The 18657-nt window shown below is 38.7% G+C and overlaps 1 protein-coding gene across 3 annotated transcripts in view; it reads right to left on the bottom strand.

Moving 5' to 3' along the window:
- Positions 1-18657, bottom strand: part of FRMD4B (FERM domain containing 4B) — a 193957-nt gene that overhangs the window by 109060 nt on the left and 66240 nt on the right. For all 3 annotated transcript variants that reach the window (XM_037130749.2, XM_037130748.2, XM_037130750.2), the window contains exon 4: positions 12730-12822. In XM_037130749.2, the coding sequence (XP_036986644.2) occupies positions 12730-12822 (93 nt within the window). The remainder of the gene's footprint in view (positions 1-12729; positions 12823-18657) is intronic.

The raw sequence follows: 18657 nt of genomic DNA, 5'->3' as shown, positions 1-18657 counted from the left end.
TCTCCAATCAGTTTAGTTTCTCCTGCCCTGGCCACTTGCTGGACAGATCAAGGCTAGTCACCTGACTCAAAGGCAGCCTCTGCAGGATGAGGGGCGTGGGTTGTAGCAGGATGGATGAAGGAAGGCCTTGCCAGAAGAGCCTCCTCAGTGAGACAAGGATTGGACACAGCAATCATGCATAATCTCTCAGAAAAACAAGTCAAGAGGGAAACTGTGGAGGTAGAGAGGCTCTGCACAGCAGCCATGAGGCAGGGAAGGTCGACAGATAAAAGTCAAGGGCAGGAGCTGATGGAGCAGATTGGAGAGCAATGTGATTGTGGACGCAAAGCAGGGGACCTGGAATGACCTGTCACTCAGTTTCTTGCAGCTTGAAGGACCTTCTGGTGCAAATAGGTGGTGGTGGTTTCCTGCTTTCTTTGCTTTTTTTTTGAGTTCTTAATAAATCTTTAATCATTGAACAGGTTTTTTTTCTTTTTAAATATATTTTATTGATTATACTATTAGAGTTGTCCTATTTTCCCCCCTTCAATACGCTCCCCTCTGTTCCCCCTTCCCACCAACATTCCCCACCTTTGGTTCATGTTCATGGGTCATACATATAAGTTCTTTGGCTTCTACATTTCCTATACTATTCTTACCCTCCCCCTGTCTATTTTCTACCTTTGGTTGTTCCATGTAGTTCAGTTTTCTGTATGTTCTGGTTGTTTTTTGTTTTTAAATTGTTGTTGTCCTTCTTTTGGTTGTGCAAGGAGGCACAATGTGTCTATCTATGCATCCATCTTTGCTGGAAGTTTCTTTCTTTGCTTTTGCGTCATGTACTTTTTATTCCTTTCCTCTAAGAAATTGAGCAGGTTCAGCAGCAGCACCTCAGCTAATGTTTCCTGAGCTCTCTGATGGCCTGGCCACGCCTAATGCTTTTCATGTGTTTTGCTTAATTCTCACAACAATCCAGGAGACAAATATCTGCCATTACCCCCACTTCACAGATGCAGAAACTGAGTTTTAGAGCTGCGTCTACATGGGAGGGCAATGTCTCGATTTGAATCCGTGGGACTCCATACACAATGCTCTTAAGTGAACCTCCTTTTGACCACCTCTCCTCATTCAACCAGGATTTGTGTGGGAAGCTAAGCCCTAGGTAGCTGGGTGCAGCTCAAACACAGTAAAATTGAACACAAAACAAGATCACTGCAATGTTTCCCAGGTTAACACATATAAGTATGTTTGTTCTTCAGTGCTGCAAAAGCAGAAAGAGAATCAATGGGAAAAAATAAGGTGACAGGTTTGCAATTCACATATAAAACACCTTTTTAAAAGTCGAAGGAGTAGTCTCAGAAGGAAGTGATCTTCTTGTCCTATGAAAATCTCAGGTCAGATTGACAGAATGCGTGATCTTTTTTTTTTTTTTTGTCAAAATTGGGTAATTCTTTTTGCCTTTCACTTTTGATTATTTTTATATATATCTAGCAGAGAAGGAGTGTATTAAAACATAACCTCAAAAATTTTCACACTAACAAGGTTCAAATAATTTCTTAATATTTAAAATCTAGTCATTCATTTTTTTTTCCTTATCTCTGAAACTTTAAAAAAAATTGTGTTTGTGGTCTACAGCAGGAGTCATATAGGCAAAAAGCTGTGAGGGTCACTGGCTAATGTAAAAGAGCAGAGCACATTCGTTCTACTCAGCTCAAGCTCAGTCTCCAAGGTGTGAGCATGAGACTGAGCCAGACTAGTCAGATTCTTTCACACTGGAATATCAATATAATTAGAATGACCTGGAGATTAAAGATGGTTGGAGACTATTGTTCTGCCATTAATACCTTGATGAAATCCTCCTTTGGTTTCTGCTCTCTAGATCCCTGCCTGGATTCATACATTTTCTGAGGCCATGTAAGTCCAGTTCTCCTTCAATTCTGTTAGCCACAATGGGTTACTGCTGGTGGTAACCAAAGGATTCAAATTAACAGTGGCCTTCCCATGTGCTAGGGACAACACAACTCTGTATGCATCATTTCCCTTAATGTTCAGTACAAACAGATGCTGTAGATAGCAAATTATAAACCTATTTTACAGATGAGAAAATTGACACTTAGAGCATTTTCCCCAAACCATATAGATGGGAAGTAGTGGAGCCATGATTGGAACTAAAGCCTAGCAAACTTCAAAGTTCATATTCCAAACCAATATGATATAATGCTTTCCTACAATAACAAGTACAATGAAATATAACATGTACACAATGAAGTGAGGCCCAAGGGAGGGATACAATGAACTCAGCTTATGACTCAAGAGGGAGAAGACTGCCAAACTGAAATCTATAGGACTAAGGATAAGTGTCCTCTGGGACAACTGAGCTGAATCTTAAACAATGCATGAGTTCACCAGGTAAAGAAGGCAAGAAGGGCCTTCCAGGGAAAGGGCATATTGGCCAAAGCAACCCTCTTGCTAGTCTTCAAGAATTTAAGAAACCATATGCAGGGAAACAGGTGGCTCAGTACCAAATCACTTGTGGCTTATTCAACTCTGAACAGACACCTTTTTTACTAGAAACTGGGTTCACCTTGTTCCTGAAGCCCAGACCCCTGACTATACTTTAATTTTAGTAAACAGGTCTCTATCCTGTTTCCTACCACTTTCTGGTGACTCACCCTACTGCTTTCTACCTCTCTGCCTTAGTATCCGATTACCTGCTCACTGAATTCATGATCCCATCTCTCCCCCAAGGGGACCACTTTAATAATTTCATCTTTATAGAGTGTATGAAAAGTATGGATGATTATCTGGGAGAATGACTCCCAGGCACACCTACCAACATGTGCCATGAACTGAAAACCAAATCTAGGAATTCTTAATCAAATGAAAGGGACTATCCCAGACTCATAAAATTAATCTTTTGTTTCAGCCCTTTTTGGCAGAAGGATACTATTTCCTTTCTGAATGCTTACTGTGAGCAATTTCACTTTTTTTTTTCACTTAATATTTTGTGAAGATAAGCCTGTGGTTAAATATTCAGCCTCAAGATGAACCTAGGCTTTTTGACTAGTAATACGTTTTGGAGAGAAATCTCATACAGAGTAACAAATCCAATTTTTTTAGAAGAGAATTTGTCTAGGGAGATTTTGTCTCTACTTTTCATGCTCCTCCCATTAGCATTTTCTCCCTTTCCAGATGGGACAGGTGTTCACTCAAGCACTCATCAGCAATAATAGAACATCACACCTGAACGACATGACAGAGATGGCTTGGAGGGGAGGCATACCTGTTAGCAAGGTGACAACACGTGTGTCACAGCAGAACACCGATTGTTTGTATGGGCTATCATAAGCTGTCTCTACTTGTAGGTGGCCACCATTTTTATCTTGTGGCATTTGCTCATTATGGTCAAAGTCAACACAATGGATTTAGAGAGATACTATTGGGTTGGCCAAAAAGTTTGTTATTTTTTTTTGTATGATGGCTCTAGTAGTGCTTAGTTGTCTTTAAATTCACTCGCAACAATTCTGTTAGATTGTATTATGACAGCTGACATATCAGCATGTGTTTAAACAAAATATCAAAAATTGGTGAATTTTTGTGCAGCTATTTTAATGTTGAAGAGGGGAGAAAATACATAATTTTCATTTGTTATGCTTTATTATTTCAAGAAAGGTAAAATGAAACTGAAATGCAAAGAAAAAGATTTGTGCAGTGTATGGAGAAGGCACTGTGATTTGTCAAATGTATCAAAGTGATTTGTGAAGTTTCTTGATACTACTGACATCTTGGACAAATAATTCTTTACTTTAGGGCCATCTTATGCATTGGAAGATATTTAGCAGGGCCCCTGGTCTTTATCCTCTAGAAGTCAATAGAAGGAGATAGCTGACATACTCAAAATGTCCAAATCAACAAAGTTATTGGTGAAAATGAAAAACATATCCTTGATTTTACAGAAAAAAACTAAAGAGACTTTTTTGCCTACCCAATAATTTGAACCCCAGCTCCAACACTGATGAGTCTTGGGGCCCTGGGCCAGATGCTTGGATTCTCAGTGTCTCACCTTCCTCACTTGCTCCACAAATCAGATAAATGAGAGATGTTTCATTTTATTTATTTATTTTTAGGTATATATTTTTGATTATGCTATTACACTTGCCTCATATTTTTCTTACCTTTATTCCCCTCTGCCCAGCACCCCATTCACATCAGCAATCCCCTGCTTAGTTCATGTCCATGGGTCATACATATAAGTTGTTTGGCTTCTCCATTTCCTATGCTATTTTGTCTCTACATTTTATACTTCTTATTCTCTGCACCTTTTCCCCCATCTTCTATCTCTATCTGCTGATAATCACCCTCCATATGATCTCCATTTCTGTGATTCTGTTTCTGTTCTACTTGTTTGCTTAGTTTGTTTTTGTTTTAAGTTCAGTTGTTGGTAGTTGTTTGTTGTCATTTTACTTTTCATAGCTTTGATTATCTTTTCCTTAGATAAGTCCCTTTAACATTTCACATAATAAGAGCTTGGTGATGATAAGCTCCTTTAACTTTATTTTGTCTTGGAAGCATTTCGTCTGTCCTTCCATTTTAAATGATAGCTTTGCTGAATTGAGTAATCTTGGATGTAGGTCCTTTGCCTTTCATGACTTTGAATACTTCTTTCCAGCTCCTTCCAACCTGCAAGGTTTCTTTTGAGAAATCAGCTGATAGTCTTATGGGAATTCCTTTGTAGGTAACTGTCTCCTTTTTTCTTGCTGCTTTTAATATTTGATCCTTATCTTTCATCTTGGGTTATGTAATTATGATGTGCCTTGGTGTGTGCGTCCTTGGGTCCAACGTTTTGGGGACTCTCTGAGCTTCCTGGACTTCCTGGAAGTCTATATTATTTGCCAGATTGGGGAAGTCCTCCTTCATTATGTTTTCAAATAAATTTGCAATTTCTTGTTCTTCTTCTTCTCCTTCCGGCATAACTGTGATTCAGATATTGTATTGTTTAAAGTTGTCCCAGAGGTTCCTAAGCCTCACTTCACTTTTTTGAATTCTTGTTTCTTCATTCTGTTCCAGTTGAATGTTTATTTCTCCCTTTTGCTCCAAAGTGTTGATTTGAGTCCAGGTTTCCTTCCCTTCACTGTTGGTTCCTTGTCTATTTTTCTTTATTCCACTTTGCATAGCCTTCACTTTTTCCTCTGTTTTGTGACCATACTCAACCATCTCTGTGAGCATCCTGATTACCAGTGTTTTGAACTCTGCATCTGATAGGTTGTCTACCTCTTCATTGCTTAGTTCTACTTTTGGAGTTCAAATCTGTCCTTTCATTTGGGCTATATTTCTTTGTCATGGCATACCTGTTATGTTGTAAGAGGTGGGACCTTAGGTATTTGTAAGGGCTGGTCAACCCATGGTGCTGAGTTGTGGCACTCTATGTCAGGGAGGAAACACTGCTGTGTGCTTGGCTCTCAGAGGGCTTTTAGTCATTTCCCCCACTATCCACAGGCAAATTGGGCCCTCTGGTGCTGATTCCCAGGAGGGTGATTTTGTGTATGTTCTAGGACCCTGTGGTTCTCTCCAATGAACTCTCCTGTGAGGCTGGAAGTTTCTCCTGCTGCCAAAACACCCACAGACTTTTACAGTCAGAGCTTTTGAGGCTTTCTTTTTCCTCACTTGAATCATGGGTTGCGCCATCTGCCTTGCTCCCTAGTTGCCCCTCCCAGTATATCCACATACAAATGTGGGACTGCCAGCACCACCTTGCCTGCCCAGTCCTTTAGCTCCTGGCTTGCTGCCTGTATTCTTCACTCGGGCTGCCTATCTTTTCCCCTCTTACCAGTCTGAATGAATGTTTCTTCTTTAACTCCTTGGTTGTGGGACTTCCATACAGTTAGATTTTTAGGCAGTTCTTGTTGTTTTTTGTTTTGAAATTTGTTATTGCCCTTCTTTTGGTTATGTGAGGAGGCAAAGTGTATATTCCTATGCCTCCATCTTGGCTGGCAGTCTATTTTATTTATTTTTTAAGTTTATTTATTTATTTTTAGAGAGAGAGGGAGAGAGAAGCATTGATGTGTGAGAGATAATCAGTTGCCTCTGTCATGTCCCCAAACAGTGACCTGGTCTGCAGCCCAGGCATGTGTCCCAGCTGGTAATTTCACTGGAGATCTTTTGGTTTGCAGGCCGGTACTCAATCCACTGAGCCATGCGATTCAGGTTGAGAGACGTTTTAAGTGTGGTCAACAGTTAGCAGCCAGTGAGTAGTGGTAATTATTACTGTATCATTATTATTCCTCTACTGAGGGACTATAACAAAAGTTGATGACTTACTTCAGAACTTCTTTAAAACTTAACAATAAAAGCAAGAATGGAAATTTAAGGTGTTCTTCCTAAGATATTTTTTTTTTCAAGAAAGCAAAATACTACAGAAGAACCAGTTTTGACAGAATGGCAAATATTGTGAAATGAAAACTCTTCTGACCAGTTATGACTTTTCCTTCCCACCTGGGCATATTTTCTTTAGCTCTGGGGCCTTTGCTATGTCTGAGTGATATCTTAGATAAGAAGGTAAATTGGCAAGGGCTGCTCAATTATTTTGTGTTCTGAATGATGTTGAATTTGTGGCTGGCATCCAGTGAGGGATAAATTAAAACACCTCATTCAGCCATTGTGGGTAATTTTTATCACTCAGAGTGGCCACCTGCATAAACAGATTTTGATCAGATCCTAATTCACATTCTGAGCACATTCATTGCTTGTAATGACCCTGCAACATCATAGACTCACTTAATAATGCTGCTGAAGATAGCAGTGTAATTTAAGTGTATTTTACTTTCTTTAGGCTATTATGCTGTGCTTGTGGGGGTCCCATAGGATCCTTTCATCTCTGAAAGGGGTGCAGTCCTGGTGACTTCCCTGCTGGGAAAACTCTTCCCTACTTCTAAATTTCTGGGTACAGCCAGGAGGACCCAAGATGGCCCTCCAGGTAAGCTTGTAGAAACCTGCCCTTTGCACCTCTCCCACAATGGTGCTTTTTCTGAATACTTCAGTGAAAGGCTGGAGGCCCAGGAAAAGAAAGCTTTGCTGTGACCTGTCCAAAGGGGAAGGAGTCTTCTTCCAGGCAACTGTGAAGCATCATTGTCACAGGTGAATTCCAAGTGCTTGCTTCTTCCCTTGCAAAACAGCCTGCTCCCTCACTCCAGAGGAAAGTAGAAAGTGTGCTCTGTGAAGGAGGCAGGCAGGGGACAGGAAAGGTAAGCTCAATAGGGAAGGTAAGGCTGGGCCTGGTGAATGATGAAGACAAAGTGAATGGGTTAGCCCCAAGCCAGAGAGTTCCGATGCTTCCATATGCAAAGCCATACATCACATTACACATGTTTTACTTACTGAATGTGGTTGAAGCAGATTCTGATAATTATATCCTAAAAACAGTTAATGTTTATTGAGGTTCTACATTACATGCTAACACCTATAATCCTCGGACACCCCCTTTCCTACAGCCAGTTCTAGCTCTGTTTAATAGGTAAGGAAATAGGCCCATAATGGAGCAGAGAGCCACACAGCTCTCAGTGAATGGAACAGCTGGGACTGGAACCCAAGAATGATGCTAATGCACTGGTTCTTTTTGGGTGGGTGAAGTGCACATGACAAAAATGTTAGATGTTTTTGGTTGTCTCGATTTGGAGGGTGTTACTGGCATCTTGAGGGTGGAGGCCAGGATGCTGCAAACATCCTACATATAGTGTAGCTCCTTACAATGAAGTTATCTGGCCCCAAATGTCAATAGTGCCACTATTGATAAACCCTGCACTAAAGGCCAAGCTTTTCACTTCTGCATCCTACATCTTTTTTTCACCCTTCAGAATCCTGATTCTTTCCTTCTGCATTTTTGGTGTCACTCTGAGGACAGATTGCAGAGAAGACTGAGCAGATACCCACAAATGATGCCTGATGTTGGGTCAGGGAGCATGCAGAAATACAATCCTGTAAAAAACTGGCATCAGGATTGAGCACAAGTTTTGAAGGATACTGTATCTTTCTGGAACTTTCATATGAATTAGGAATGTTGGATTCTCAAAGATGGAGACTGCTAACCAATTGCCTGGAAGTTCAAGTATGCGTTAGGCCACTTAGGTCACAGTGGATATTAAGACAACTGATAGCGCATTCTCTGGATTCTGGAATATTGTGCATTCAGTTGGGAGTGTGGTGGGTGTGCAAAGAGCTCTGGCTAACTCACCCTCTTACTGTGGTTCACCTCTGGTGAACCACAGTAAGAGGAATGACTCATTTCTCTGGGGTTTTTAGTCACATTCTTCCCCCAAAAGATAAATTTTCCTGTCCTCTCCTTATTGTAAATGGCCAACTCTTTGATAGCTTTAAAATAACTCATGGCCATAAAGTCACATACCTTTTAACTTTTCTTCCTTCAATCACTCAGACTTCCACTAAAAAATGATCAAGGTATATATATTCATTATAGGAAAAATATATAGACAAGCAAAAATAAGTAAAAATCATTCCTACAATTGTTCTATCGGAGATTGACTACTGTTAACATTTTTAACTTTATTTTCCATCCATCTAAATAAGTGCAATCATGCCGAACATCCTGTTTTGTGATCTGCTTACTGGGAGCACCTTTCCATATTCACCAGAGCCTTTACCTGTGAGATTGTATTCCATAGACTTGGCTTTCTTTAGAAAAAAATCAGACCAAATGATGGGGACCCATGGGTTTAGTCATGATCCTTCCTTGAGTTAAAGTCTTTATAAAGGCCGAAAATTCCAGAACCAGGGCAGGGTACACTAAAAAGGCACTCAGCTGTCTTTCAAAGACTCTGAATTTGCAGCTACTTTGACAAGAGAGGTGGCAATTTCTCCTACATCTTCTACTAGAACTTTCACTAATGTGGTGACTTCTCAGGCCCGAGTGTCACAGACAATGCTTCGGGGTACCTCTGATGGCCCCTTGCAGTCCTGGGGCACAGCAAACATGACTTGGAAAGAGGAGAAGGAAAGGGGAGGAGGAGGAAAAGACTAGAAAGAAGAAAAAAAACCTAGAGGTATTCAGACAAATGGGGATGAAAGATATTAAAATCTTGGCTTTGCATGTGGCTAGGTGGTACCAGGCTGAGCTACCTCTGCTTGCCCTCCCCAGAAGGAATGGGAGCTTTTCTCATGAGGTCACTCCAAGTCCCTACTCTCTGATTTAAACTCTTGCTCACTCACTATCAAGCTTTTCAAATGCTCACATCTGGGCTGCATTACCAAAGAGGCCAATGTGTTTGGGGAAGATAATTTACTCAGCAGATAACGATAACAAGCTCTAGCCTGAGAATTCCAGCAGCATCCAGAGGGAGTTGGGACTCAAATGGAAATGGAGACTTTGTTAAATGAATTATGGTGTATAAATAAATTATGGGTCACTTGGACACACCTGTGTTGTGTACATATTTAGCACATATCATTGAGATATTATAACCAAAGAAAAGACAACTGTTTAATAAAGGGGGAACTAAGTGCCCTCACCTTAAGTGTTTTCTTTGCTCCACACAGAAGCAGCAGGCATTTCTAAGCTGCTCCGTGCATTCTGGGAAATAATAGCCAGGAGAAAGTCTTACCTCCCAAAGCTCTAGGACCCCAAGGCTTAGTTCAGGAATCAATGAGGCCATATTTAGCCCAGTGCCTGACCCCAGATTAATGCTATATTTCAATAGAGAGGAAAGTTCTGGAGAGCAAAACTAGTATGATATTTTCTTTTTTTTCCAAAAATGCTACAATGAAAAAAAAAGTGATATTTTATTACGTTTGCATAATACTTTGCAAAATAATTTTGTACTTCCCAATCTCTCTTTACTACTCATAACCAACTTGCCCCAAAGCATGCTCACCATCTCCAGGGCATTGCACCAGAATCTAGGCCAGGGATATGGGTGGGTCTGGGGATTTCAGGGTTGGAGGGGCATGACTGTGTTGTTTGAAAAATTTCCCAGGATAATTCCATATGTCCCTTCCCTGGGAGAAGCTCTGAAAAGTAATGTACTTTTCATCTAATCTCTTTTACTGAAGGGATCAACTGTTTACTGTAAAAATGCCATAACTTACTGAACCTATCTTCACTGTTGGTATTTGGATACTTTCCTTTCTCCCTGTGCACTGACAACTCAGTGGCTGCACAGCTTGGTGCCCGTGAATGAGGCTGGCACCCAGGTTGCAGTGCACACAACTCACCTTGATGATGGGAGAGGCAATGAAAATGAGCCTGCTATATTAAGAGGTCTTGGGTGTTTTCAGAGGCTCCTGTAGTGACCAGACATCCAACAAAGTCAAACACTGTTGTTGGTTCTGCAGGGAATATTTAGTAATGCTGGTGACCTAGAGAGTCGGTGCTGGTGTCTGCTGTGATGTAACTATCACCATCTATTTTGTTTTATTGAAAGAGGAGGCCAGAGGACCCCTGAAAGCATGACTTCACCAGATGCACAGCAACCAAATTGGTAAGACCTCCGAGAACTACATTCCACTCAATGACCTCTGTCAAGTTCCCATAATTTTTTTTGTGTGTTTTTGCTTGATCATTTCTTTAAATTGGAGTTGCAAGAAGTACTTAATTGGAATAATAACAAAGACTATTATTATCTCACTACTCTGTTGGGAGGAAGAATTAAGTGACTAATTAAAAATTTTATGAGGGTGTTAAACATGAAGTCATCACAGCAAGTGATTGTGGGGCACTCTGGAGATAATACTAAGTAAGTGCTGAAACCCAGGGACAAGCTGCAGGATGCTCTGGCATCTCAGGAACTTGCTCCAAAAAGATAGGGTGGCTTTATGATGACTGCACAGAAGGGAAGACATAGTTTCCTCCACTAGTATTTTGAGACCAACAATAGACCAGATAATAGCTGTCAAAGAACTAGAACACAGGCCTGGTTACTAAATATGTGGCACTTGTTAAATTCTCCGAAGATGTAACACTTCTACTAAGTTCTTCTCCACAAACACTGCATGTGTGCACACAGATTGGAGTACCTGAAACTGAGATGCTTAACAGGGGACTGGACAGCTTAATTATGGAAGCTCAAAAGTAGATTTTTATCCACCCAGTGAAAGATCTCCAGGTAAAAAAACAAAGTCACCAAACAACTTATCATTCTTATTTTTCTTTAAGAAGGGGAATGAACTGGAGGTAGAGGTTAAAGGAAGAAGCGTGGCAGAGAGTAATTTTTATTTTTTGGAGTACACTTTTATATAGTTGAAAATGTCTACTGTGATAATTCTTTGTAAAAAAACCTGATATATGTTGAGCCATTTTCCTGACATAATACAAGATTAAAATTTCTTTATTCTTTGACCCCTGCTTTATTAGTAATAGAATGTTTTCCTCTTCCTTGCTGGCTTATGTTTGTCTTTTTTCTGCATTTCCATGGACACAAGCAGTGGACTCATGTCACACTGCTTCCAAGGAACTCCTGTGTTTTTCTTTTGGATTTCTGTGCATTTTTCCATACTGGCCGCATTCCTAGACAAATTTCCCTTATACTCTCCCTTCCTGGGGTTTAAAAATGTAATTTCTGTAGGTGAAAAGAAATTCTAAACTAGATTTCAGAGCAGAAGGCAGAAAACAAATTGGGGTTGTCGCCACTTTGCTTACTGAGTAACAAGTAGCTACCATCTACCGTCTCTATCAATTCGTATTATAAAAAGATCCTTAAAGAAAAAGGGAGGACATCTTATTACCACACTTTTGGATTTCATGGAACACACTGAAGTTAAAGAAGTATGAAAACCAACTTGATTTTCCTTAATCATAGTATAAAACCCCCCAAAAGAAAAATAAGAAGCTTCCACTATCATGTCATTAAACAAAGTATTTTTCAATACCCAAAAAATAATGTAAGCTCAAACTAAAGAAATATTTTTCAGGTTGATAAAGATTTATGGTACATCTATTATCTTAGCTTATTTTATCATATTTGGCTTCAGACCAGGAAAGCAAAATTTATCAAATTCAGGATAGTGGGGAGAGGGGCTTTTAATTTTAAATTGGTAATGTCTTATTTCTTAAGCTAGATACAGGAACATAGGTGTTACTATTCATAACATTTCATTTATCTTAGAGGGTGAATAATTAATGAGAAAAATATCTTCATCACTGGTTTTAAGAAATCATAGATATAACGAATGTATCCATTTAAGGAGGAAATGACCCATCCCGTGTCCCCTGCCCCTGGCATGATAACATGACTTACCGAAGCAGAGCTCAGGGAACAGTCAAGGACTGCACTGTTCTTGGCAGTCTCTCTGCCTACAAGCTGAATTGGTATTTCTGCACTACTAAAATCATTCTTTCAGTGAGCATTGGTTTGCATTTTATCTTCTATTCAAATTAAAGGTGTGAAATTATATAAATTCAATTATTTCCACAGTCTCTATAAAATATTCCTACAGAAAATATAATTATAAATGTTTGCCATAAATCAAATATAAAAATCCAAAAGTATGTATAGTACCTATGTTTTTCAACTTTTAATTTATCCAAGATGCTTTGAGTAATAAAGCAGGTGATTCAATCCTTCATCTTCAAAGAAAACCATTCTTGAATGGTAACTTGGTCTCCAGACTAAGAAAGTAGAGAGTCTCTTTCACATCATAATATTTTGATAGGTTGCTTCTTTTTTTAATTCCCGATCTCTGATTACCAGAATTTTTCCTTTTTTTAAAGGGAGGTAGGGGATGCTAAGTGTGTCTGTAGATACATACCTCACAGCAAAGTACAAAATGGTTGGGCCTGGCTTTTTGGGCAGATCATGGTCAAGAACTCGGTGATCTAACTGCAACCAGTTCTGCTGACCTCTGTGAGAGAAAAGCAAAAAAACAAACCAAAACAAAAAGTGATTAAATAGAAAATTGGAGAAAGGTTCAATAATACATTGTGTTGGCAAAGTTGTGGAGAAACAGTTATTCCCATACACTAATGGTAGCTATTTAACCCGTTACAACTAATAACAAGGACAGTTAGCAATTTCTATCAAAATTATAAAAGCACCTGCCTCTACATCAGCATTTTCACTTCCAGGAGTTTATTAAGATAAGCTTGCATGTGTGGAAAATGGCCTGCATGTGAAGTTACTCACTGAAGCATTGTTTGTGATAGCAAAAAGCTTGAAACAACCTAAATGTCTAGCAGGATATGGTTTTAAGAAATGAATTTAACCTCAGTGATAAAATACAATGCAGCCATTCAAAAGATCAATACTATGCTTGCAAATTTATTTTGAACAGTATCCAAGATGTACATTAAATGAAAAGGCAAGATGCATAAGACTAAGTATAGTATATCACTATATTTTAAAATAAAAAAATAGGTTTACTTATAGGTATGCATGAGTATATATGAATATCTACAAAAATATCTCTGATAGGTTAAACAAGAAATAACACTTGTTGTTTCAGAGACCAAAAACTAGGTGAAATTAAGTGGAATAATCTTTATATTCTTATTAAATACAAAATATGAAATATTTTAGTCATGAAAGAGAAAAACTTTTGGTCATTTAATGAAATCAAACAGACACAGATAATAATACTATAGCTTTTTAAAAAGTGCAGGGTTGAATACTCTAGGTGCTGCTTCTGTGTGTATGTGTGTGTGTGTGTGTTGTGATGAACTTTCTAATATTTAAGCATAGGCAGGGTGGGGCAAAAGTAGATTTACAGTTCTTCATATGGAAAATAACACAATAATTAACAAATAATAATGCAAGAATAGGCTCTGCATTCCAATACTCACAACTTAAACCTACTTTTGCCCCACCCTGTATACTCAAGAGCCTCACCATGTTCATGGGTATAAATGGTTCTTCCCGACTTTTGACCTCCAAGAAGTGGAAAGGACTGATGATTCTGTGGTTCAGAATTGCTTACATGGCTTTTTCAAGGTTCTTTAACTAGCTGATTCGTTTTAGACTGTGAATTCCTGCAGGGCACAGACTCCATTTTGTCTGCTTACATAAAACTTAAGGTGCTGACAGTGGTGAGCTGTGTCAAATTACAACAAAATCTATAATGGGCCAGAAAACATTTTATAAATTAATTTGGTCTTAAAGTAAATACTTAAAAAAAATCAGAAAACTCTAAGCTGTATTCTTTATAACTAGAGAGGAAAATGGGCACAAATAGCATTAATGTTGATAATAATAACTACTCTTTTTTGAGCAACTGCTCTGTGCCAGCGAAGCTGGGACTTTTATGAGTGAATACTCTATTTAACAGTAACTCTGCAAGGAAAGTGGCAGAGCTGGGATTTGAACCCAGGACTTTCAGTATAGGAGAAAAATGAGATGAGGGAGTTGCATCAACTTTTATAATAACTTACGGCTTGATCTCTGTCACTTATAATTTAAACACTGGAAAAAACTATTTTTGCTTCTTTAATTATAAACTTAGGTTTCTGATAACTGTTCCTAGCTTTCCTTGGAGGCATATTATGAACATAAGCTGATATAAGTGATATAAGGGGAGCTTCATAGAACTATCAATGTTGTGTGTGTAAAATAACATAAAAATAGAGGGCTGGAAGTTTAGGTTTTCTTACACTGTATTTTATCAAGTTTAGGATGGTACTGAGTTAAAGACACATCCCAGTTTCACAGGTATTCACATGTGTATCTTAAAATACATAAAACATTGTATAGTATCAGATCTTAAAAGTTTTCTTATAGAAAATGAGACTTATTTTGAATTGTCTTTTTTTGCTTTTACATAGGAAAGATGTGGCATTAGAAAAGCATAATGTCTACTTATGACATTCCATGAACTTGCATGCAATGATGTCTAGGAATAGATACATCAATTATATTAATCACAAAAGCACACTCAAAACACTATTATATATGGATGAAACTTCTTGGAATTAGTTCTGGAGACATACAAAACAAATCGTTATAATCAAAAGTGATTGGCTTCAACTATGATATTATATGTTTTTATAACAAGATGTTCATGTAAAAGTAATATAACTTTTAAAGGGTAAATTAGAAATTATATTTTAAAAAACTGTATCCATAATTTCACCGACAGAGTAAAAGAACAAGAAGTAAAAATTACACATAATTCTATTACCAAGGTATAATCAAAGTTAACATGCTACTTTATAGTTTTTGAGGCTCATATGAGATCAAAAACCTGTTTTGCTCAAGTTTTTCTATCAGTAAATATAACAGATCTAATCAATTTCTCAGAAAGGCATTTGAATCTACACATTTACTTCTATTAAGCTGTGCAAGTGAACCTTAAAGCCAGTTTCCTTTTTGGCTAGAACTGTATCAATTCAAGGCCCATCAGATGGAACAATAGTCAAAAGTCATAACTGTATTGTAAAACCTATTTGTTATGTCTTGAAAAACAAAACTTATTCCAAAAATATTTTCAAAATAAGAGAAGAAAAAACATGAAATGGGTTTAAGGAAATGGGAACCTTTGTGAACAGAAGGGCCATTGTGTCAGGAGGGCCATGACTGCCCTCTAGGGGTAAAATACTCACTTTGCACACAGAACACCAGAAGGTACACAAAATAACAAGGTTAAATTTCAGGAAAGTGTAGGATGCACCCTCTAATAGGACCATGAACTTCTTTTTGTTGGTCATCATCAGTACTTTATTATGTACCACACAATTCTATTTTTTCATTTCTTTTCTTGGCCTGTGTTGTAGGGTATAGACATTAGCTACTTTCACTGACAAAATGTCTATCTCCTCTTCCTCTTCATTTACAGCCAGTCACCAAAGGCAAATGGCTGGTGTGGCATCTAGGTTGGAATATTCAGTTCAGACCACTTGTTGGTGAAGATCTTACTCTGGTGTTATGGTGGGGGTGAGGGAGTACTGGAAAAAAACACTTTCCAAAAATATTTACGAGGCAAAAAGAACTAGGCTGGTGACCAAGACATTCCAAGGAGATACCCTTAAACAGAAGCAATTTTCCAGACCTGTACCACAGAAAGGTGGAAATGGCTGTTACCACTTACCATCCCCCCACTCCAACAAAAAAGCCCCGCGCATACTTTTTCTGAAACTAAACATAGCTAGAGCCAGAAGACACCTTCCAAACTGGTCATAGTTCAAAAATAGACTCTGCTGTCCCTTGCAGGGGAGTGCATGGAAGACATTCTGGAGCCAGGCTTCTTGGAAAGACTGTAACATTGGCCACTGCCGCCAAAGGAGTTAACCGAGGGATGCCTGAGTGAGACAGTCTTCTCTCAATAGAGGATTTAGAAAGAAATCCCAGGGCAGGAGAGGAGGAAAGTGGCTCAGGTCATTAAAGGAAGTCATTCATATTCTTCCTTTTCTTTCTGAAGAAATGGTTTTACAGTCTCAATTCCTGATTTATGCATTGTCTGATTATGCTCACCTGAGCTCAGAGCTTTCCCTGAAGTTTCCATGGGGCCAGTACCCTTCTTTCCACCCACCATAACTTTGTAGCCTGGGGAACCTGTGATCCCACAGTCCCGAATCATGCCAGTCCTCTATATAACACCTTCCCATGGCCGAGGGTTCCTCTCCCACCTACACGAGTTGTGATCAACTCAACTATCAGCTCAACTATGATCTGATATGGTGTCTCTTATATCTTCACAATCAGGTCAGATTCCTTACAGTGGGGAAATGATCCGCATTCATTATCATGTCCATGCACGGGTCACAAAATGACTCTTCCATGGAATGTCATCTCCTGCCTAGAATGTCCCCTCTATCTAAAGTCTATCTGCCTTGCCAGGTCCAATTTTAGTTATCCTGCTGTGTGGATCCCACCCCAGTCCTCCTCCAGTCTCATTCTGAGCACTTACTGCCATGACTGCTTCCTTTTATTATGTGCCTGTGCTATGGGCTTTACATACTTACCTGATTTAATAGTATGTAACACTAGTGCCCTATTACATGTACCTTATATAGTAATTATTATATGGGTACTATTATGCCTGTTATAGATATGAGAAAACTTGAGTGTCTGAGATATTCAGTAATTGGTCCAAGATCAGATAGCTACCAAGATTCAATGATATCCACTTCCTGCCTCCCTCCCAATATAATATCTTGTCCCATTTTTGCCTCTTACTCTATATTCTAGACACAATGGCATTTTATTGACTTTCTAAAAAAAAGAATCAAGTTTAGTCACACCTTTTACATTTTTTTCAAGTAATATAACTTTTTTTCTTTAAATTTTTAAAAATTTAATGGTTGTTCAAGTACAGTTGTTTCCATTTCACTCCCCTAACTGCCCCCATCCCAACATTCCCCCTTCCCATCCTTGATTCTACCCCCCAATGGTTTTGTCTATGTGTCCTTTACAGATGTTCCTCAAAACCCTCCCTCCATTATCCCCTCCCACCTTCCCTCTGGTTACTGTCAGTTTGTTCTTTATTTCAATGTATGGTTATATTTTGCTTGCTTTTATTTTGTTGATTGGGTTCTACTTATAGGTGAGATCATATGGTATATATCTTTCACCACCTGGCTTATTTCACTTAGCATAATGCTCTCCAGTTCTATCCATGCTGTCCCAAAGGTTAGGATCTCTTTTTTCTTTCTGCTGCATAGTATTCCATTGTGTAAATGTACCATCACTTTTTGATCCATTCATTTACTTCATTTTACTTAGGTTGCTTCCAACACTTAGAGATTGTAAATTATGCTGCTATGAACATTGGGGTGCATAGGATCTTTTTAATTGGATTTTCAGGGTTCTTAGGATATAATTCCAACAGAATTGCTGGGTCAAAAGGTAGTTCCATTTCTAGTTTTCTGAGGAAATTCCATGCTGTTTTCCAGAGTGGCTGCACCACCACTGCATTCCCACCAACAGTGCACTAGGATTCCCTTTTCTCCACATCCTCTTGAACACTTGTTTGTTTATTTGTTTGTGATAGCCATTCTCACCAGTGTGAAGCGGTATCTCATTGTAGTTTTAATTTTTATCTCTCTGATGACTAGTGATGTGGAGCATCCTTTCACATGTCTCTGGGGCCTCTGTATGTCCTTCTTGGGGAAGTGTCTGTCCAGGTCCTTTGCTCATTTTTAAATTAGATTGTATGACTTTCTGGAGTGGAGTAGTTTGATTTTGAAGATCAAACCTTTGTCCAAGGTGTCGCTGGCAAATATATTTTCCCATATATTTGGTTGTCTTTTCATTTTAATGCTGTTTTCTTCAGCCATGCAAAGGCTTTTTATTTTGAAGAGATCCCATTTATTTATTCTCTCCTTTATGTTCCTTGCTCTAGGGTATAATCAGTAAAAATGTTGCTGCATGAAATATCTGAGATTTTCCTGCTTATGTTCTCCTCTAGGACTTTAATGGTGTCACGACTTATATTCAAGTCTTATATCCACCTTGAATTTATTTCTGTGTATGGTTTAAGTTGGTGGTTGAGTTTCATTTTTTCCATGTAGCTGTCCAGATCTCCTAAATTATTTGTTGAAGGGGCTAATTTTACTCCATTTTATGCTTCTGCCCCCTTTGTCAAATATTAATTGATCATAGAGACTTGGGTTTATTGTTGGGCTTTCTTTTATGTTTCATTGGTCTATGCATCTGTTCTTACACCAGTATCAGGCTGTTTTGATTACAATGACCTTTTAATCCAATTTGATATCAGATATTGTGATCCCTCCTACTTTGTTCTTTTTTC

The sequence above is a fragment of the Artibeus jamaicensis genome, unplaced genomic scaffold (assembly GCF_021234435.1).
Source record: "Artibeus jamaicensis isolate MK-2021 breed Jamaican fruit bat unplaced genomic scaffold, CSHL_Jam_final contig_1157, whole genome shotgun sequence".
NCBI classification, from domain to species: Eukaryota; Metazoa; Chordata; class Mammalia; order Chiroptera; family Phyllostomidae; genus Artibeus; species Artibeus jamaicensis.
Note: the sequence above shows the minus strand (reverse complement) of the source record. Positions and strands in the feature narration are given on the sequence as shown.